This window comes from Syngnathus typhle, linkage group LG8 (assembly GCF_033458585.1).
Source record: "Syngnathus typhle isolate RoL2023-S1 ecotype Sweden linkage group LG8, RoL_Styp_1.0, whole genome shotgun sequence".
NCBI lineage: Eukaryota > Metazoa > Chordata > Actinopteri > Syngnathiformes > Syngnathidae > Syngnathus > Syngnathus typhle.
Window position 1 is genome coordinate 7033425 of NC_083745.1, and position 22285 is coordinate 7055709.

General features: G+C 40.7%; 1 protein-coding gene and 1 long non-coding RNA gene across 2 annotated transcripts in view; one reads left to right on the forward strand and one right to left on the reverse strand.

Annotated features, from left to right (window-relative positions):
• Window positions 1-18837, reverse strand: part of adgrb3 (adhesion G protein-coupled receptor B3) — an 86923-nt gene extending 68086 nt beyond the window's left edge. Inside the window, exons 1-2 of the mRNA XM_061285704.1 lie at window positions 18273-18837; window positions 16306-17074 (exon numbers count right to left, since the gene is read on the reverse strand). Of these exons, the coding sequence (XP_061141688.1) occupies window positions 16306-17059 (754 nt within the window). The 5' untranslated portion in view covers window positions 17060-17074; window positions 18273-18837. The remainder of the gene's footprint in view (window positions 1-16305; window positions 17075-18272) is intronic.
• On the forward strand, window positions 17912-19993 carry LOC133158505 (uncharacterized). The gene is made up of 3 exons (XR_009715226.1): window positions 17912-18070; window positions 19314-19404; window positions 19514-19993. It is a non-coding gene; the product is annotated as an uncharacterized LOC133158505 (long non-coding RNA).
• Window positions 19994-22285: the final 2292 nt, after the last annotated feature.

Consider the following 22285-nt stretch of genomic DNA (forward strand, 5'->3'; position numbering starts at 1 on the left):
TATTTGCTTTGCAGTACGCATCCAGTTAATTATATACTGGGGGGGTGACATCATCTCACAGGCATGATTGGAGCCGTTCTTACTTTCTACCCAAGTCACAAAAGAGAAACAGCCGCAGGAAATCAGTGCATGGGCCAAGCTACACAGCTTTGCCTTCCAAAAGAAATACAAATATTGGGTGTGACGTAATCCCAGAACACACCCCACAAACATGTTGACCATGTCACACTCAAGGGAGGCCGCCTTAAACAATAGTATTGAGTCATAATTTATGCAAATGAATCGTACATGGTACAACGTGTTGTCACGTGCACGCTGATTTTTGACGTGATTGTAATTCAGTGTTTGAGAGAGACAAATTTCTATTGTCTTGCAAGAGAATGTTTTTGTAGACTTTGTTTTCATTGTTTTGTCATCTTTTCCTGTGTCCAATTTCCGTCTTGACTGTTCAATCCAGTTCTCGTCTTGAATCGATTGCAGGTTGTTACTGTCAAATCTTTTTTTTTTTTTAAGGAACACAAATATATTTTGTACAAGTGTATTGTTTGCATTCTTAATTGTTATGCAAAGGCTCATGATACATGCCGAGACTTAAAAGTAGCTACATTGGAGTGACATGCATGATGCGACCCACCTGGGGGCCCTGCTAATTGATGTACCTTGTTATTGACTCAGACATGTGCATCATTCATGAGCCTGCAAACCACACTTTGCGACTTTGCTCCTAACTGTTCCAAATAAACTTTTATTTTATTAGCATTTTTCAATGTCAGATTGAAAGCCACAGATATCTACAGTAAATCTCATCTCGGGCAAAGAAGTGCCATTTTAAATGCATCGCAGCATGAACGCCGACTAAAGGGATTTAGACTCGGGGAAACCATTTCGGGGTGGAGTGCCTGTGCATGAAGCCTTTTCTATTTTTCATTCTTTTGTTTTTTTGCAGACCTGACTTGTTCAGCACAAGGGCAAATCTGGAATAAGAACGCAGCCTCCACTCAGATCTTAAGAAGATTAATTCACGGTATGAATATTCGAATATGCTTCTGACAAAAACATGTTCACTCGTTGGAAACATTAATTCATTATAGTGTCATTTCACTAATTCAACCCAATTTTGATCTCTTTTTGTGTCTGAGAATTAAATATGTGCATAATCGAAGTCTCATATAATATTTAAAACACCACATATGACTTTGCCAAATGTTTTTGGACACTTGAAGGACAACATACTTCTTGGATGAAGGGGTCGATTTATAACCTTTCCCTAGCAAACAAGCCTGTGTTTAGGTTAAAAACCTACATGATTCAATAAACAAGTGCTGAGGGTGGAGGCAGGAACAGGTTGACACAAAACAATTTTTACAAAACTTTGGAATGAGCCAAATGCACCGTGTTGATGAAAAATGCAGATGTAACAAACTCATGCACTTCACATGCATTAATTTTCACAGCACATATACACACTATGTTGGTGACAGATTTGTGTGGGTGTTTACTCTGCCAGAGCCAACACATTATCTGATGGGTGGCACTTATTTTCTCTCACTAACCCCACATATTGAATAATTAAAAAAGAACAGCTTGCTCCCATTTTAGTCCAAAACAAGCAATAATTCGAGAGCCCGTCGGACAGGCTTTGCCCTACCCCAAAACGTGAAGGGCCTTCAAAACAAAGCTTTGCACAGTTTAGTTGCACGCTAGGTCGAACAAAGCTGTTTTGGTCTGAGAGGCAGGAATCACATTGCTTGTTTTGGATTTTATTTGTTTTTAGATTTGTTGAGCCCACTACTGATGGCTGGAGTCCATTTGGGAATTCAGTCAGGCTTGGAGTTCTACACCTGACAATCTGCAAGATGAGACAACAACCAGTGCTGCCTCTAAGATCAATTTTGTGTTTTTACACTTAATGTCCAAAAATTCTGCCAGGCCGATAAATCAAACCTTTTTCAGGGGATGGAATATAAAGGAAATGATGAGGGACATTTGTAGGGCAGGCACATATAAAGCACCAGCCAAACATTCAAATATGTTCTCTGCTTGAGGACAGACACACAGACACACACACACAGACACACACATGCACACACAAAATAAAACAGTGCTCTGTGATTTCCACTGTGAACCAGTGTGTCCTGGGGCCAAAATGTGCATACTGGCATTTGTTTTTGTTTGTTTATGTTTTGTTCCTATTAAAAGCAGCCGACTGGTGAGTTCTGGCACAATACAATCATTATACGTTAGAATTTAATCAAATTTAGTAATACAAGGCTGAAAATTCTAATAAATACTAATCTCTGAATTTGCATCTTCTGTAAGAATGCAATTTGGCCAGGTGATGCCACTGGTTACTGTGCTCTTGCACAATAAGTACAGAAAATACAATTAGAGCTTTCCAATCAGTTTGTGAACTTAGGACAGCCAAATGAAGACCATGACTAACAATCTGGACATTCAATTGCCCAAGTAACTTGGCTGTGTTCGCTCCCACAATGGCGCAAATGCCCCTTTCTAATCGCACCCATCAACGAAAATATTAAATGAGAGAAAAGCTCCACCCATGCGCGCAATTTTTGCTAGTCTTGTTCCAAAACAAAACAAAAAATTGGGAACAAAACTAGGGCCATGAGACTTTATCCTGCTTCTTGCTAGTGAGAAAGATATACAAATAAACCAGTGTGCTCATCAAAAACTGTAAATGGTGAGGGAGATTCACCTAATGGAGCAAACAGACTTGGAGGCTATCCCACATGCTGTGGAAGGAAGAGGATAGAAGATATCACACGCAATTTTAATAACAAAAATGAACAATGGCTTCATGAGTTCTTTGTTTCCCCTCACACAATTCAACTGTGTTTACGTTCCCTCCGCCAAGTGACAAAGCAATCTCTCGCTCCCTCTTCAGATCTACTTGTTTCACCTCCTTGTTCGAAATTGTCACCTCCGATCAGAGCAAGAAAACTGCTATTATTGCACTTCAGTAACTGTTGAGACAACTTCACAACAGCCAAGCTTTGGACACCGCTGAGCTGATGCTTCGCCAAGATGGCCTTGAGCAACAAAGAACTTTGTCTGGGATTTCGTTGCTGCAAAGCATCAAGCACCTGATAAGCAACAAACGGAGATCATTGCGTGGGAATTTTACAGGGTTTAGTCATTCTCTTAACAACTAAGTGTTGATGACAACTAATATAAAAAAAAAATGTGGACAATAGAACCCTTTTCTAATTGTCTCCATCTCAATGAATTTTCCACTAGGGATCAGTGCAGTGTGAGAAAGCAACAAAAGAAAAATAAACTAGCAGAGTGGCACAGTCAACAGAGGAGTGAGGACACTCAGGACCGATTTCACTAAAGGATTGTTTTCTTTTTGCGTGGTGCTACCCAATAAAAATGGAGTGCAAAAAATATAGTGTCTAATTCGCAAAGCATGCACAGATGGTGAAATGTTTTACTGGCTGAGATGGCAAGCAGAATGTGTCTTGGTGCAGCAGTGGTATTTCGCATATTTAAATGAGGCAATGTCTATATATTTGGAAAATAAATTGCTACCTCTATGCAAATGAGCCTCCTTGATAAATGTCTAATTCATTAACACTTGCAGCACATGCAGTTCGAGAGAAGCAAGTAACAACCTTCACAGAGCTCGTGCCATTTTAGAGTGCAAGACTACAAGAACACCAAGTCACTGTGACTAGGATGGAATCCATTTTGTAACCCACTCGCATCTCTCAACAGAAAATACAGACGTGCAAATAAATACATTGATGAACCCTCAAAACAAATTTTTAGACATAAAGCAGTAAAATGATGACTTTCTGTGAACCTATAAATTTGTTATATTTGGAGATGTCTTACCGTTACTGTGCTGATCAAAAACTGACAGAGCACCTTCGTGCCATTTCACTGCACGAACAAAAACTGGGATGAGGCATTTCTACTCATAATTCAATTAAAACATTCTACTGGTACACAAATGCTTTTCTGCTATCATTCATCATCATTTGCCTCCTGCATTATTTACCGTTCAAATGTTATGTGCATCATAGTGTTTTGACCAGAGGTGCTCAACAAGGTTGTTCCTCCAAAGGACTTACTTGAGCACGCACACAGACATTCCCAAAGTGGATATTATTTGATCAAAGTACTAATAGAAATGCCATTCAACAATGATAATCAAAGTAAGCAGGGATGGACTCATGAATGGATGGAACTATGGAGGTACAGTAAAGTATGTTATAATGGATAGTTGTTGACAGTAATACTTGAGCGCAACAAACAATCTCATATGTTGCTGTCGATATGCGTCTAAATGTCAAATGATATCAGCACCAGTCGCAATTTCCTTGTATTCATAAGGTTGGCATAAAACACACTGAAGTTGTGAGTCATGTGACCCTTTTTCAGAGAGGGATGAGATATCAAAGGTTCTGTCAATTGCTCCGCTCATTCAAATTGTCCAATAATGTCATCTTTGCAAACAAAGGTGCCTTTGAGTGCATCAAATCAAACACTAAACTTGTTACAGAACTGGAATGACAGCGATAATTGATTTTGTGGTCATTTTCTATGACCGACAACACCGAAGACAGCAAACCTTGGAAAAGATAAGGATGATCACAAAGCCTAAGACGTCAAACTCAGTCAGATTATGTTTACGCATAAGGCCCAATTAACTTTATCCAAGAAATAATAGAAATGTCCAAACATTGCATATGATTTGCAAGTGAAGAGTTGAATGCTTACAATTACAATTTATAACCTTATTTTCTAAATGTCTCGAAACTAGTTGATTAATGTTTAGTGGTATCATTTTGTTAACAGAAAATGTTTAAGTCAACCACGGAATTGTTATCCTTGAATTCTTGGACGACACGTGTCACTGTTCTGTTGCTTTAAAGTGCAATTACGGTTGTCAAAATGTAATGTGCAACAGGGTTTTCCTTTGTAATGTAGCTGGATTGAAAAAAATCACTTGGCAGATGATTAAAATTGGTTTTGGCCAACTGGGGGCTTTTACTGGAGAGGGGTTTTTTGGAGGCTGCAACAAGCTGTGGTGGCACCGTATTGATTTACCAATCCAAAAACATCTCCCATGAGCCCCTTGATTTATTTGTCCCCTTTTGACGATGAATCATGTGTTTGGGGAGTTGTTCACTTTAAGAAAATACTGCAGAAATCATTGACCCATCTCCTTTGTTATATTTGGAACCTGCAGCTGCTTTTACTTATCGTGCTAACAATTTACATGGATACTTCCATTTGATCTCAAGGAGAGTCTGGACTAATAAAATATTATTTTACCACAACAAAGGCCACATTCAGGTAAATTAATTACATCATATAATCAAATGATAAGTAGAAAAACAATGGCTGATTCAAGATTAAAAACAATATGGCTCTGAAATGGCATTATGTTAACAAAACATGCAAACGTAAGCATACTTTTCATCTCAGCTTTCGTCTAGCTAAACATGCCCAGTGGAAACGCAAACTCGACTCAGATGTTCAAAGAAGTCACCTGCCCAGTTAAGCCCCGAAAACAGGTGTCGTATTCTTGATCAGGCAACAATACAATAGCCAGTCAGTTGGAAACCAGATTGTGCGTCCGATCCAATTTCAGCGGCGACTGTCCACTCAGCTTTACTACGAGTGATAGATTGCAAATTCTATGTTCAGGCATTGTTAAGCCATCTGTAGTAGTTGCGGCGTCAATGTCTCAGCAGTGTTGAGGCATGTTCATTGAAGCAGCACGCTGCAGGCCCGCTGGAGATAAATTCTAAGTCGTCTCTATGCACACGGTCGCTATATGTAATTGTAGTGCAGAAGTCTGACAAATGAGTTTAAAATCTGCAGCAATATTGGCACTTTAGAATGCGCCAAATGTGACAGCCGTGTTTTGTATTGATTTTTAGTGACGGAGAGACTGAAAACGGACTTGAAAAGGCAGACTGCGGCACACACATTCCGCGTTTGACCGGTTTCAGTCAGGCAGGCTATGAATACTGCCTTTTAAACCCAATCACTAATAAAGCTCCCTTGTGTCCAAGGATTCAGTCAACTAACTTCTGCAGCCTTGCAAATATAGTATTGCATTTCTGCTTGGGTTTCTTCTTATGATTACTATGGTAACTTCCAGATTCTAATACCACCAAAGGCAGAGCATACCGCTGTGTTAGGTGAGACATTACAATGCAACAATCAGGCAAATGTTGCATGGAAGTGTACAGACTTTGACTTTGACAAGTCATATGCTACATTAAAGTCACATTAATATTCCATCATAATGGACGGTATAGTAGTGTTTGTAATATGAGCGCCTATCTCACATGCACAGTGTAACAAAATGGCAAGACTTAACTCAAGGCACTTTACAAACATGCTGTTTATACCCGTAGACCTTGCCTTTGTTTAATTTTCCAAACTAAATTTTCCATACATTTTGTAGTAGCAGCTACATTAACACTACAAGTGATATTTTAACCATATTTTAACATTAACTCTCCCAAGCATGAAAAGAAGTTAACCATTGTTAAACAATGAAATTTGTACTCACCATTAACTTTAATGGGCCTTAACGAACATGGTGAGGGAAGTTTCTTACCATTAAGATAAACCCAGCTCATTATGACGTACATCCTGTTCTTCTCTTATCATTATTACTACCTGGATTCAATCAATTTAATGCTCTATGGTTATTAGCGCACTCATGTTAAGAGTTTGAATTGCATTGTGTCATCATTATTTTTGGGAGGATTTTTTTTATCCTTTTCATTCACAAAATCACAAAGGTCCTACTAAAATGGTACAGGCCTTAGTAATGCTTTCTCTGCAAGGTCACCCTTCCCTATTTTGTGAGGGGGGGGATAAGCACCTAGTCCACACAAACACAAACAGCCAGTCAGTCAGTGCAGGCAAATGTCATCTGTCTTAGTCAGTGATGACTGGCATATGCTGATGCCAAGCGTTAGACGTCATCCTTCAAATAAATCTGTGTAATGATGACTGAGGCAGAAAAACAAAAGAGGGAGCCACTTGGTAGATTTAAATAACTGTGCGTATATGCATATTTTGTATTCCATTTTCCCCCCACCAAAGGTTATAGATTGTATTGATGCATGGGTAGTGTTTGTTGCACATAAATGGTTTTAGCACTCAACTGTAGTTTTGTCTTTATTTTTGGCATCCTATTTTTGGCATCCTATTTTTGAGAATTGTTTTAACCCCATTAGTGACTTGATTAAGAGTCACTTAAGTTATTTCATTGTAATTTCCATGGACTTCCTTTTAATGAGGAAAAACACTTGCAGCACTGTTGAGTGCATAAAAGCCTGCCACTCCTGACTTTTTTCATACAACTCATGCATAAAATCATTAATTGGAAAGTTTAGTTGAAGGCAACTATAACAAGCCAATTGAGGTCACTGGTGACGCACTGGTTAGCACGTCCACCTCACAGTTCAAAGGTTGCAGGTCCGATTCCACCTCCGGCCCTTCCTGTGTGAAGTTTGCATGTTCTCCCCGTGCCTGTGTGTGAATAGTTGTTTGTTGTGTGCCCTGCGGTTGGCTGGCAATCAGTTCAGGGTGTCCCCCGCCTACTACCGAAGACTACTAGGATAAGCTCCAGCACGCCCGCGACACCAATTGGTCGGTCAACAAGTCCAAGGAAATGATGTTGGCCAAATTCAGTTGGGTCTACAATCCCTTCATAAATGAAGTGTGTGTACTAAAAGCAATGAATCGAAAACACTGGCTGCCTTTCTGCATGTTAATGGACCATTGCTAAAAGACGGCTATATAGTATGTCGAGGCTTCCGTTCCAAATAACACGTATAGGTACATGTAAGCAGCATCTCGGTATTGCGGCCATCCATAATCTTAAAACACTTGCCATCGCGACTGAAGAGATGCCAGTGAGTCTGGTTACAGAAGCCCCTTGAGAAAGGATTGGATTTCTCCTCCACTTCCCCACATAGACTTTGAGTGACAGACTCATTTGCCAGGGTTTGTGGGTGGATGTTTATGCAAATTCCTCTTTGCTGTGGGTAGAAATAGCCATCCACTGACAGGCCAAAACCAACTGGGTTGAAATGAAGGAGCATGCAACTAAGAGGCTGAAAGCGACACATTACCATCTTCGCCATCACCTTACAAGGGCCAAAAGAGAAAAAAGAAAATATTATGCCACCTATACAAACAAAGTCTGAATAGGATTTGGTTTTTGCTTCTTTGAAATGATTCAACAGTGTTTACTGACACAGAGAACATTTCTCTGCTTTGGTACAGGACCGCAGGACAAGGCTGTACCATGCTCATGTAAAAAGTTATGAATGTATTCTTTGAAGGATGAGCAATGCGCAGAATGACATGCAAACAGAGTTTGCATTGTCAATGCAGTTTTGGTGCTATTGCACTGCCTCTTGCTTGAAAGTATTAAATCTCCACATTACTACTTATTCTTCCTGCTGACTGGATTGGAAACAGGTTCAATGTGTTCCCTCTATTGTGCTGGGATATTTTCTCTGAGTGAATTATGCACATGATGGAAATAAACAAATCCAATTTGTATAATAAGAGGATAAGACAGTCTTCTTCATCTACAGAGACTCATTACTTTTGTTTGTATTCACATAGAAGCCTTTTTGAAGTCAGCGAAAGCAATAGTGGCTTGCTTTGATTCGTGAAGTCCACTTTAACTCATAAATTGCAAAATAGAGTCTGAACGCTGTGATGTTGGAGCAAGATGCGCAATTACAAATGGAAATGTGATATTATGCCTCTGTGGCCATGAGACAGTAAAAAATAAAACAAGGTATTTTGAGTAAACTTCAGTCAGCAGCATTTGTGTGTTTTCACCAGAGATATTATTGTCTATGAGTCACCGGTCAAATTATTTTTGCTTAAAACAATATAATATCCTAATTCAAAACCCTAACTTGAAACACAAAACCTAGTTTGAAATCCTAGTCAGAAATCCTAACCGTAGTTTGAACCAAAAAAAACCCCAATTTGTATCAATTTTCAGGTGCTTGTTTAAATCATACGGTGTTGTCTCGAAAACGTCATGTGCAGCTTCTTCATCTAATAAAGCTCATTATTTGAGACTTTATTCTGATTCCTCTTGTATATGAAATTATAAAAGGCCATAAAACCGCTGAGTCTTGTAAATTATGAGTAACGCAATATGAAATCGTACACTCATCTCAATGAAAACAGATTAGCCAATGGCTGATGTCCTTCATGTTTATTTCTACCCCTTACGGAAAATAAATACTTGCCAGATATGCACTGAACAAATTGACCAAGTGTATAGTAACTATAAACAATACATACTTACTGGTTTTCTAACAATGTGTATTTGACTATCCTAATCCAGAGCAGTATTTTTCCTGTTCTCAAATCCATAAACGGTGTCGACACTTTGACCACCATCCTGTCGGCAGTTGCGCTATGACAACATTGCTCTTTCATTTGCTCAGAGACAGTTGGCAGCACACGGTCTGATAGCAGGTAGTTATCACTCCGACTCCCAGTTGTGGCGCCGCTGAAACACAGCCTCCGGACTGAGATCACAAATCCATGTCAAAATTTGAACAACGGTTTGCACAGCTGATCATCATCCGCCAGTCCAAGTGGCTCGTAGAAACATCCACGGGAATACAACTCAATACACTATGTTGGCGTTGGATTCAAACTTGAAAATTTTGTTTTTTATACCGTGTGTACTTTTTTATCGCCCACTTCTATCCACCTTTGTATAGTATCATGAGTCCTTCAACACGGTCCCTTTTTTAATACACTTGCTCATATAATATCAGAGATGTGGTTTAGTTTCCTTTTCAAACTGTATGAGGGACACGGCATTTCAACAGTTTCAACAAAAATAATGCAAAGTATTATCTTTGTAAAGGCTGACATATATTTATTTTATTTATCTATTCTTTTTTTTTTAGAAACTCTTTAGAACTGGTCGAGTTCTTGTTCCGGTGGATAGTTGCATTTCAAAATGACAAAGAAATAAATTCCTCTCTCCACTCTGATTTGTATGTTCATTTTACCTTTAGTGGTTTAATGGCTATTGAGGCTTTTTTTCCATGAGCAACCCAAAGTAACACACAAACTACTGTGCTGAACACAATATGTCTCACTCGGAGACGTCTTATTTAACCGTACATTTGCTTGTGTAGGTGTACCCCAATGTTGTGGGTCATGATTGTCCAATTATTGCACAAAAAGATGTCTGGGACTATCACAATGATTTTTGTGGCACTTCAGTCAATTGGACTTACTTGAAGTGACCATGTCTTTTACTAACAACTTTCTTACCATCTCAGCAGAAAGAACTGCGAAGGTTTAGAGGAAGGACCACGGCTATGAACGCCAGGTATAAAATGCACCATGTAGGCTTTCCTGGGGAAATGTTATTATAGCTGCCTCTACAGTGAAGTAATTCAATGTGAAATTTTCAAAAGAATTGTAACGTGATGATATTTCTTCTAGCCTTAACCTTAAAAAATCATATATAGGGTAAACCAAAGAGATTAAGGGCTGTCTCGCTGAAGCCTCTCCTTCACTGAATTGGAACTAAAATGGCCTCCAAGTGTATGGAACAATGGGGGTGAGCATAATGCAGTGTGACTACTGAGTGACTTGACTGAGATCCAAAGTGAATAAAAGGCCGCTCTATGTGAGGCGGCAGGGCTGAGCTGCGGCGGTACTCATGACTGCGGCGGGTGACGGCGCACTGGAGCCTTGCACCACGTTTCATTCCCCGATAAAATCTCAAAGCCATCTTCTACGCAGTCACAAAGCAGAATGTTCAAATGAAGTAAATGCAAGTGTGCAACCAGAAATCTGCACAGTACCACATTTAGAAATGCAGAGTTGTTCCTCTTTCATGGTCATTTTGCCATCATTGCAGCTAAACGAGCCTATGAAATTCAATATGAATGAACTGTCATGTTTTAGGTACATTGGATGGTTGCCTTTAGGACCAATAGCATCCATTCTCAGGATGGAAAAATTAGCAGGACTCATATTCGTGTTTGTAACCTAATTTTTGTATTCATACAGGGTTTGGAGGCCCCCTTTGCGGACTCATTAAATATTCATTTTAATATCTTCCCTACTTATGAGACCCAATTCTTGGTAGCATCATGAGTTTTTGAGCAAATCAAATACATTACAGGGACAACAGGCTAACTCCACATAGAAAAGACCAAAATGTCAACCCCTAACTGAAAGACAGACTCACTACCACATACCCGAATACACCATCTTACATGGATCTAAAAAAAGTGCTTATATTTAGTGAAACACATGTTTCTTTTCCTTTTAAAAATGCAAATCTAATTGTAAGATGGTTGGGCAGCCAAGGCCACATGCGAATACATCTCAAGCACAACGCGACAGTTTGAAGCTTCATTAACAGTCTACACAATGAAATACAAACAAGAATACACTTCCCACCCCAAAGCAATGAGACGTATCGACCCCGATCCTCCAATGACAGCGGAACAACACAAATAATGAGACAGTCAACCATAGCCGGGAGGAAAACGAGTCGGAAGAGCAACAAAATGAGGGGATACCTCGTGAAGCGGCTGATTTCTCGACACTAGGAGCGGGTTGAGGAAGATATGAAGGTGTCCAAAGGGAATTAGAGGATTTTAAGGTTTTATCCTACACGTGGACACCAGCATCTGCAAAGACTATTAATGGAAGTTCCTGTTTTCACCACAATTTATGTACACAAAGGAATGCACTGTAATATTGGAAAAAAAACTTACTACGGTGGTTAGCCGGCAATACGATCCATGAACCATTTTAAAATGTTGGGGATTTTTTTTTTTTAGGTTAAAAGTCACACTTATCTAAAAGCAGCCTGGACACGTCATGCGGAAATCACAACGCTGACAAACACATTATTTCACCGTTGGGCACTGGCGAGTCATCATGCTGTTGCATGTGGTGAAAAAAGACAGAACACACACTCACATGCACGCTCATGCATGCACACACACCAGGGAGCAGGAGAGAGAATTAAATCACAGTAAGTGTCAGTGGAGCACTGTGCTGCCTGCTTTTACAACTTTTATGCATGAAACAGTGACAGCTATAAAAATAAAGCAGCATAAATGAGTCAGTAGCTGGGTTAAGAGTTTCCATTGTGTCGCTTTGGTCTTGAAAGTGGCACAGCATCAACGGGTGAGGTCTGTCTTTTGTCTGTATAATCACTTCAAATATGTACGAGCTTTAACCTTTTAAAACGGTCTACACCAGGGGTCACCAAACTACGGCCCGCGGGCCGGATACGGCCCGCGGGACCGTTTAATCCGGCCCGCCAACCCTGAATAAATTGTATTATTAAACTTTTTTTTTTTTTTTTTTGCTCATTTTGCCTGCAATGACTGCGTTTCCCCAGTAGATGGGGAAGCGCTCGCCTGCGCATTTACTACCGGAAGCCGTGTCAGAAAGCTCGGTGCACACTCACAAGTGCGTGTACGGACATGGCGCACTCGCGCTCTATTTGTATCAGTCCCGAATTTAGAGCGTGGGCTGTGACGACAGCATTCTTGTAATTTGCGCGCTGAGCTTTCAGATGCAGTTTTGCGCTAAAGCCACCCACAAACCTTCCCCTGGAATCCTTCCGTTAAAATGTCGCCCAAGTAAAGCAGGGTGAACAGTGCCGAGCGTTTAAAAGAGTTGCCAATTTGGCTCGACGTACGCGACGTGACGTTCAGCCACATGAACGTCAACATCTACCCGTCACAGATCGAGGTAAACGGACCAACACCTCGGATCTCGCCTAAGAATTGCCACAACAAATTTTACTCCAGACTATGACGCACTATCAAACTTTAACAAAAAAGACAGCAGTATCTACAAGCCTACTGGAACCTACAAAATGATTATAAGGAAGGAACACAAGAACTTTAAGAGACTGCTCATATGTGTCAGAGAGGTTCTGCTCTGACAACTGAGCTGAACTTTTATCTGTTAAGATTGTGCATGGCACAACAGAAAGTTAATGTTCCATGGTTTTTTTTCTATGAAGAACCCAGAGAGAGTTATTTAGTTATTTATTTCCTGTTTTTTCTGTGAAGAACTCAGAGAGGGTTTAGTTATTATTTATTTCATTAATAGTGTTATTATTTGTTTCCTGCCTTTTTTTCTGTAAAGAACCTGGAAAGGGTTATTAAATAACCGTTATTTGGTTATGTGTGGCTTTCTGGAAAACAATAATTTTTTTAAGCTCCCCTACGATCGTCACACTTTTTCTGTTACAAACTGCCACCGGCCCGCCATCAGAGAAGGGAAAGGTTATGTGGCCCTCACAGGAAAAAGTTTAGGGACCCCTGGTCTACACGCTGCGCATGCAAGACAATCGGGGACGCTGCAGCAGCGTGTCGTGCGTACAACCTCCAGCCAGGCCTTTTTGATTGGCTCAAACGGCCTCCTCTTCAACAGGAAGTTGAGAAGATCAAAGACGAGCGATTGTATCAAATACAGCCCTTGTCGACTGTTTGTAACGCTTTATTCTTCATGAGAAACACCCACTCTGTCACTATGACGCCTGGAGGAGAGACAGTGCTCTTTTAAAACCCAGTGTGTTGATCTCCCCCGTTATCCAGATGAAAACGGATTTATTCAAACCTCCCATCAACCAACACTATAAATAGATGCTAGTGGAAAATCTTCTGAAGGGGGGGGAAATAAGCTGTGCTCTTAAGCCGATATTAACATGCTGAAAACTGTCAAATGTTATTCTGGAAAAAATAATTCCCTCCGTAAATGAGCATAACCTTGTTGTGATTTGATCAGAGGGTGATCTGAATTATGATTATTAAAATCATGCTGCTTCTTCCCGATTCCTGAAGCAGCAATTATTTGAAAACAACATTTTCGAAAAAGCACAAGATGAGTGGCACTTGCATTCTTCACAAATATTTAAAGGAGACGAATGTAATTGCTGTTTACTTAGAATTTTTTGGACTGGGGTGGTCTTCAGGTGTGACGTGTTGACTTTTAAGCAACTTTTAAGAGGACCTAAATGGGTGGAAAAAAAAATCCTAGCCAATTGTGGTTAAATCGGAAAGTTAACAAATATTAATTTAAATAAATAAATATGGCTTATATAATATATAAATATAGCAGCATTGGATCGATTTTGGATTAGATCACCGTTTACCGATGCACGTTGCAAGCAGCTTGCGATTGATGATGTAATGTGTGTACATACACTCTTGCACATGCATGACACACGTGCATGCACACCCACGACTAAAAACTACTACTACGACGACTACTACTACTATTGCTACTACTACTACTACTACTACTACTAGAAAATACCATGCAAATGTAAAATTCTTACACTGGTGATTCATTTTAACCACTGCACATTATTTGTCCTCAGAAGTCTATTTTCATTGTTGTTATTGTTCTTTTCCATGAGAAGAGTACTGTTCTGTGTGTGTTATCAATTAAAAGTTCAAAAATGACTTCTCAGCACCATTTATTTATCTATTATTTATTCATCACTCTTGTTTATTCATTGTTTGTGCCTTCTTGTTTTTACTTTTTGTGTTGTTTACTTGTATGTATATTGTGTACTATGTCTTGTGATAGTGGGAATGTAAGAAATGTACATGGGAAGAAATTGACAATAAAGCAGACTTTGACTTTTTTTTTTTTTACTTTGATTTAGTAGGGTCTCAAAGGCAATGGCAGAGTACCTGAAGGGTGGAGCTACACACAGAGGTCTTTGTTGATTGGTCAAAGGCGTCATGCACTTTATCGCCATTCGGCTTCGCGATAACCATAATGCGGTAAACCAAACAGTGTTCTACAGCTTGGTGGAAATGTGGCTTAAAGTAGATCTAGACTAGAGTGATTCAGGGTTGCCATGGCAATGACAGGGACACTATCCTTCTTATTACAAGCCGATGTAGCAACTAAGTGATGTTGAAGCGTGAAGCGGCAGCCACCCAACAGCCAAAACGACGGCATAAAAGCATATTGTTCTTCCCATTGTGATCTCCGGGGAGCAATTGCCGCAACCGTTACTTCAATCCCACAAGGGAAAACTGATGTCCCATAACATTTGCTTCCTCATTATTTCCCCCACTAATCAAAAGGTTCATTCATGACTTTGGTGATGAAGGCCACTGCTTTATGAGTCATCACCGGATATATCACGCAACACTACCTGTTACTTGACAGTCAGCTACAGTATGTGTCAAGGCAGCCTTATCACAAAACTCCACAGTCTATCGTGACCTTATCGGAAGCATTTACCGTCGAAAGACAATGTTCTAACATGTTGCATTGCTCTATGGCAGCACGACAGTGAAATCACATAAGCCGTTAGTCTCATCATGTTCATTCTACTCCTCGATTTATTCTTGAAGCTAAACAACAAATGTTGCATCGTGTCTGCCCAATCCGAGATGCAAATGGCATGGAGGCCAAACTTGCCTAATAAAATATACTTTTTGAAATAATTCTGACAACGTATCCGGTATTATTATTTTTTTGTTTAGTGTTGTCTAAATTGATGAGCTCCCAATCCCCCCCCCCCCAATAACTGTGGAACCTCTGAGGCCAAAAACAATCAGTTGTGTTGAAATCAATGGGGTTGGTCAAAAGCACGGCTCAGAGATGCTTCCGCCATTTCAAGCATGTAGTGCGTGACGATCACGCCACGTTTAAAGGGAATGAAAACACCCGCTTCGATCGGCCATGATTGAAGTCATCTGTGTGACCATTCACACAGCTACGAAGCCCTCCCTCTCCCAGATCCGCCGGCCCACACTTGCCTGCAATGCCTAACAACATTGGATCCACTCCGTCGCCACGCAGAGCCTCAATCTTAACAGTAATTTGCTCGGATCTTGCTTTTTACATTCTTGTCATGTATGACGTCATGGTATTGCATCTTTTTATTTCATACTTGTGAAAATCCAAACACATAGCTAGAATTAATTATTAGATACCAGACGATGCAAAAGGTTTTGAGCAACAAATTACTTCCCCAAATTTGGAGTTTTTCGGCTCCAGAGGCTCCACTGTAATAGTTTCCACCCGACTCCAAGCTTTGTTGTCCAATTAGTGGGGACGTAGCCACCTAATTAAAACTCTACTGTATGTGTGCTCTTTGTTTCATGGGCCATCACGCTTGAGACATGCAGTAGGAAAGGGGCAGAAGAAGGGAGTGATCGACGTGCACATTGAATGATCTATGCATAAACAGTGCTCCATTACTGTGTGAGCACAGAAGGAGGAAGACAGCTGCATACTCACCTTCTTTAGGAGGCCGCTTCACTTCGGCACTGAGATTGCAGACCTGGCCTGCGTGCAGTTGGGGCGACAAGCAGCCCTCCGTTTGGGCGTTGAGAGGTAAAACCACATTGTTGAGCATCAGCATGCTCTCCGATTCTCCGTCTCCTAAATGCTGGGGGCACGTGCATTTTGTGTAGACGATGCCGCACGTCTCCACCGTGCCCTTCTCTAATTTCAGGCAGTTTTCCAGCCACGTACAAAGCACCTGACACCCAAACTGGCTGGGGCTGGCCTTATTCAAGACCAGAAACTCCACAATAGACTTCTCCTCTTCTTCCAGCTTCTGCAGCGTCAATCCGTTTGAATCAGAGGGGAAAACCCGCCGCAGCTGAACAAAATTTTTGTCGTAGAGCAAAAATACATAAATATTCTTGGAATCGCACAGGTACACTATCGACTCATTCACCTTGAGCAAGGCATTAATCTTTTCATGAGAGTAGTGATCAAACTGATAGGCGAGGAGAGAATACTCAGAGCAGCTCAGGTCTTGTTTGTATAGCTTCAGGTAGATGCTGTATTTGGTCGGGTCTGGGTTCTCCAGTGTCCATGTACAGTTTGTATAGTTCTTAGGGAACATTTCAGTCACAGAGTAGGATCCATAGATGACCCCCTTGACCAGAGTGGAACACCAATAATCTTGGGCACCAGTTAATCCAAACATAACCAGAAGATAGGTGGAAAATATATAAATCAACAGGTTTCGAACAGCCTTCATCCTATGTCATTGGGCCTGCAAGGAGAGATGAGGAGAGTTACACAGAGAACAACACAGATGATCGATGAACTAAGGGGATTCGTGTTTCCCCATCATGAAAATGCCAAGACAAATCCACCACATCAACAGCAGTTGTATGTTTTTTTGCACCCCCATCTTGCCACGCTTCACTACTGTACTTTGTGCAAACATTGCCACCTTGTGGTTACTCCGGCCATAATTTATTTATTTCTACCGTGCGTGCATGTTTGTGTGTTGGGGTGACATGGGGGGGAAACATTTAGACGTTAACTGGCTCGTGCTGGGTCAAAGACGCAAACAATAAAGCTTGCAAATTATCATATATAAGGTTAAAGTTGTTTGCCATCAAAAGGCGTGTGTGCATCCGCGTGTATGTTTTTATGCAGGTTGTCTGATGGCATTAACACAAATAAAGCACATGGATATCATGCAAAGAATTTGTGGAATATTTTTTCTTCTCCTAAATGTGAGTCTTATCTTATTTCTGCGGCGCAATTTGGTAGAAGGGGTGCATGCGTGTGTGCGCGCGTGCGCATGTGTTTGCGCGACGTGCACGGGGGCGTGTGGACGAGAAGAGGATGGAGGGGGTGCAATGCCATGTCCTGATTGCTTTAATCCTGCAGGCAATGCAGCTGCGAGCGGGTGCGTGCGCGCGCGTGGGTACGCGTGCTCGTCCATGCAATTGAGGAAGTGGAGGCGATGAACTCGCGCGGTCACCACGCTCACATACACATACACGCACATAAGCCAAAAGACCAGAATGGGGAATGGAATGGTACCCCCCCCCCCCCCCAACTTATTTGTCGTGCAAGGTTTGCAGGGTGTGGAATCAGCTGTGAGCTCTAAATCCACGCAGATCTTTTGCAAGATTCATGTGCAGGGGCGTCAAGGGGGAATCAGTATTCCGGAGGACGAGGAGAAATGGGTCGTCAAGAGAGACACGCTCGGTTTTATTGCCGAGGCTTCTAAAAAGCAATCATCTCTCTGGAGGTAATGTGAATGGAGACACGGTGCCACTTTAAAGTGGTGTTTGCCTCTTAAGAGACAGATCATCGCTTTAAATAAACATATCTGTTCATCTGTGTGGATTCGTGAGAAGGGTTACGCAGCACACACTCGTCAAGATTATTTCAATGCAAAAACTTTAACTGACACCAACCACGCATATAAATACAAATAAATCAAATCTTACCTTACACCGCGAAATCTATGGCTATTTTCCCAACATACTTGACAACATCCTTTATGAATCAAGTCTGCAGCCCTCGAGTGAATCCATACTCCAAAACGCACGCACGCACGCACACACACGCACACAAGTCCGGCGCAACAAGATGCTTCAGTGGGTGGGAAAAAAATCAAATCAAATAAAATGCATTACACTCCGCTTTCCCCGCTCGTATCCACGGTCCTCCTCCTCATCATCCGCATGGGCTTTCCCATCCAAACTCAAATGGAACCAAGCGACAGTCACAGAATTTCAGAGACTAAGAGAAAAAAATAAATAAAGCATTTTGTTTTACAGTAACATCACGGGTTTATTCGCCATCTCTATTCCATTTCCAAGCAAGAAGTCAAGCGTCACCCTCTCGTCACGTCGGTAAAATAGAGAGGAAAGAAAAGATCCGTCTAGAGTGGGTGGATGGGAGATGTTTGGGGGGCCAGTGAGGACGCAAAAAGGCGCTTTGCTGGCTGCTTGCAGAGCTCCAGGAGCGGGCTGCAATAACACGTCACACTCTCAGCACCATACACACGTACGTTCACTTCTTACTGCGTCTGGCACCAGCTCCCACTTTCTTCCCTGCCCTCCTCCTCATTCTCCTCCTCCTCCTCCTCCTCCTCCTCTTTTTTTCTCTCCGTTCCCCCCGCACTTAATTCCAATCTAAAGGGGTTCCCCCCCCCCCTGAACTAGACCCTTCTCACTTATGACCAGACAACGTTTGCAGCATTCAGCATCCTGCAAATCTGGAATATTTCAAGGACTTTGTTTTTCTTCTAGATACTCGTGTGGATGAGATTAACGCTGTTTTCCAAAATAAAATCTGTGCCCTCTGTCACTGGGACCCGATTTGCTAGTGTCATTGGACTGTTTGAGTTCCTGTCAATCTTTCTGTGCATTCCTTGGCACTGCGCTGGGGCAAAATATCGTGACTGTATATACCCCAGGTTTATACTCATTTAGTCTAAAGAAATTGCACTTCTTTTATTTTTAACGTTGTTGTGTTTAAAACAGGAATTGATATCAGCATGGGCCAAATGGCGTCTCTTTCTTTGACATTTTGTCACAAGTTTGATGCAACAGCCATTTCCAAGTTCCCCACCAGGTAGAGTAGCAACGCTTCAATTGACTTGCATGTTTGAAGACATCCTGATCATCATTTCATAAATTGTGCTTGTCAATGACTATGAAATTGTCTGTTTGTGGAATTAAAGGCACAGCATTGCTGTTTCCCCACAAGGATTAAGGCAGTTGCGGTCAAAATCCATCTCAATTCCCTGCCACTACTCAGCCTAGTGCAAGACATGATGATGATGATGATGATGATGACACTGGCTATTTTGTACGGCGGGGCAAATGAGGTTATGCCCCATTATATCGAGCAGATGACACAGGTGAGGAATAAACTACCTTATCCTTAAACAGATTTTTTGTATCTGCATTTAATGGGCTAAAATTCACATTTTCCACCTTTTCTCAACATTTTATGGATAACGGTTGTGTATTTCTACTCCGGTATCTCTTGGGAAAGCTCCAGACTAACCTATACATCTCAATGTTGCTGTTGTGTGTTTAGTGTGAGTCAGTCTTAAAACATATTCTTCCTAGCAACAAGTGATCATGCCAATTTGCGCAAAACATTTTTCTGGGTTGTAGCTTAACTGTAAGTAGCCAAATTTGAATCATAGACCGATTTCCAAACTCTTTGTGTAGCATGTTAAATAGTTGTTTTCTGTTTCTTTATTCTTGGACATGATGTGTATATCATCTCATGGGTACAAATAAAATAGTTACTTGACAAAAACTTGAACTCTCTTCCATTCACAAATCAACAGTCAGCTAAATCCAATGTGAGAAGAGGCTCACACTGCTGGTCTGCGACAATGCAGCATCAAAAGGTTTGCAATGGCTTTCACCGGCTATTTCTGCAATTCACAGGGTGAATAGTGGTTTAATGGACGTGAGATGGGAGGGTCATGCGAAACGCTTGCTGTTCACATTTCCTTCCATTTGTACAGGAAGCAGGAGAGCTTTTTCTCTCCATTGGCGGCTAATTTTTAGCAGGTGCACATACAGCATGAACACCGTCTTTGTCGGTCTGCAGTCTTCATACATATAAAATCATTGATGAATGAGAAATTAATTGGCATGACCCTCGCACTTATTGGAGCTCGGTTCATTTACATACATTTTGAAATATTTGCATATCTACAGTCGAAAGGAAGGCGTGAGCTAAGGCTTTGAAGATAGAAGCAATCGTTGCCCATTACAATTTGCTTTTAGTTTTGGAGCGTGTGTAAGCTGCTCTAATCATTTTTGCTGTGCACAGTTAACTCTCATTAGCCCGGCCCTCTCTTTCAGGCTACGGTTGAATGTCTTCCATTGGGACAGATGCTGCATGAAGAGGCTATTTGTTTACATATTTTCAGTCAAGTTTCAGTGTAAAATATTCTCCAAAAAGATACCCATGCCATCCATCATGATGATCTAAAAGCTAATTTTAGTCTAAAATAACTTCTGGTTGTGTAGGGATTCGATCCAAGATTTGTACTGCATTCATCTGAGACCTTGCATATTAATGAGAGCATAGATGATAGATTGAGAGCATTTTTCAAGGACACGAAATAACAAAAAATAATATCTTCAAGCTATATAGTCACTCCCTTTCTGATCTTAAAATAGAAACATGGTAAAAAAAAGAGAGCCGATATTAGAACCATTGAGCTAGAAGGCAGTGGTATTAACAAGCTACATAGAGGTCAATGTCTCCCATGGTGGATTTTCCTAAATTTGCAATATTTCTCATCTACTCATAGTTGTAGTATCTGTCATATTATTCTGTCAAGTCAAGGATCTGTTAGAGCACATGCTTTTTGAATTATTCATGACCCCGTTTAAAGAATATCGCTATTATCACACGTTCCTGTTCCTGCTTGCACAACTGTGCACACACACATGCACGTATGTTTTTTTTAAAAATATATATATGTTTATCAAATGGACAAACAAAATCTGTTTGACGTTAGAACGTTTTTATTGCATTTCTTACAAAATCCACGTGGCAAGCCTATCAGGCGTATATCGTCACAAGATATCGGATCGGACCGGTGGTAGCATGGCGGAGTAAAGATATGTAAAGCATCACTCTCATGAAAAAATTATGAGGCTCCTCTTTGCTGCCTAGTGCAAGCATTTATTCATATACATAGGCATGCAATTATACTATATAGGTTAAATTCTCCAGGCACCAGTGAAATGCAGTCAGCTTTTCATCACCAGGTAGTCCATATGTTGCATTTGTCTATGGCCGCGGATGGTGATAATGGCCTCGTCTCTGTTGGAATCTCAGCTGGGTGACTTATTGTTAAATATGAAGTGAGCGTTCCTGGAGGAAAAAAAAGCCTTTCCTGAATAGTTGGATTTGTTTTTGTACCCAGTGCCATTGCGGAACACATTATTCCTTGCTGTGTTTGTCTTTACTTAAGTTCCACTTAGATCCACAAATGTCGGATCAGTGAGTTATTCTCTTGTGCTGGTTGTTTGTGTTGCTGCTTGTTGCATCACTTAGTTCTGTTTACTATAATTTCTTGAGAGTAAAACACATTTGTATGAATGGAGGTGTAAAGTCGGCATATATACAAATACACATAGTTGAATTAAATCTATATTTTTAGAGGGCAATCACAATTTTTTTTTTTATTCTATGGTTAGTTGTTTTCTTTTTATTCTGACAACAAACCTTATAGTCTTTGTTTGGTCACCAAATAATGTCATAATGATGACGGAGTGATGTACAATACACTTTTCATGCAGACAGGACACAGTATATTGCATTTTTCCTTTGTTTTTGTTGTTTTTACTGTTTGTATAACATAAATGTTTTATTATCACTCTGCAGGGATTATTCTGAAATATCTGACAAAGTTAACGTTTCAAACAATATCCTACAAAACATGCCCAATGTGCTTTAAGGTCAAATGTTTTGT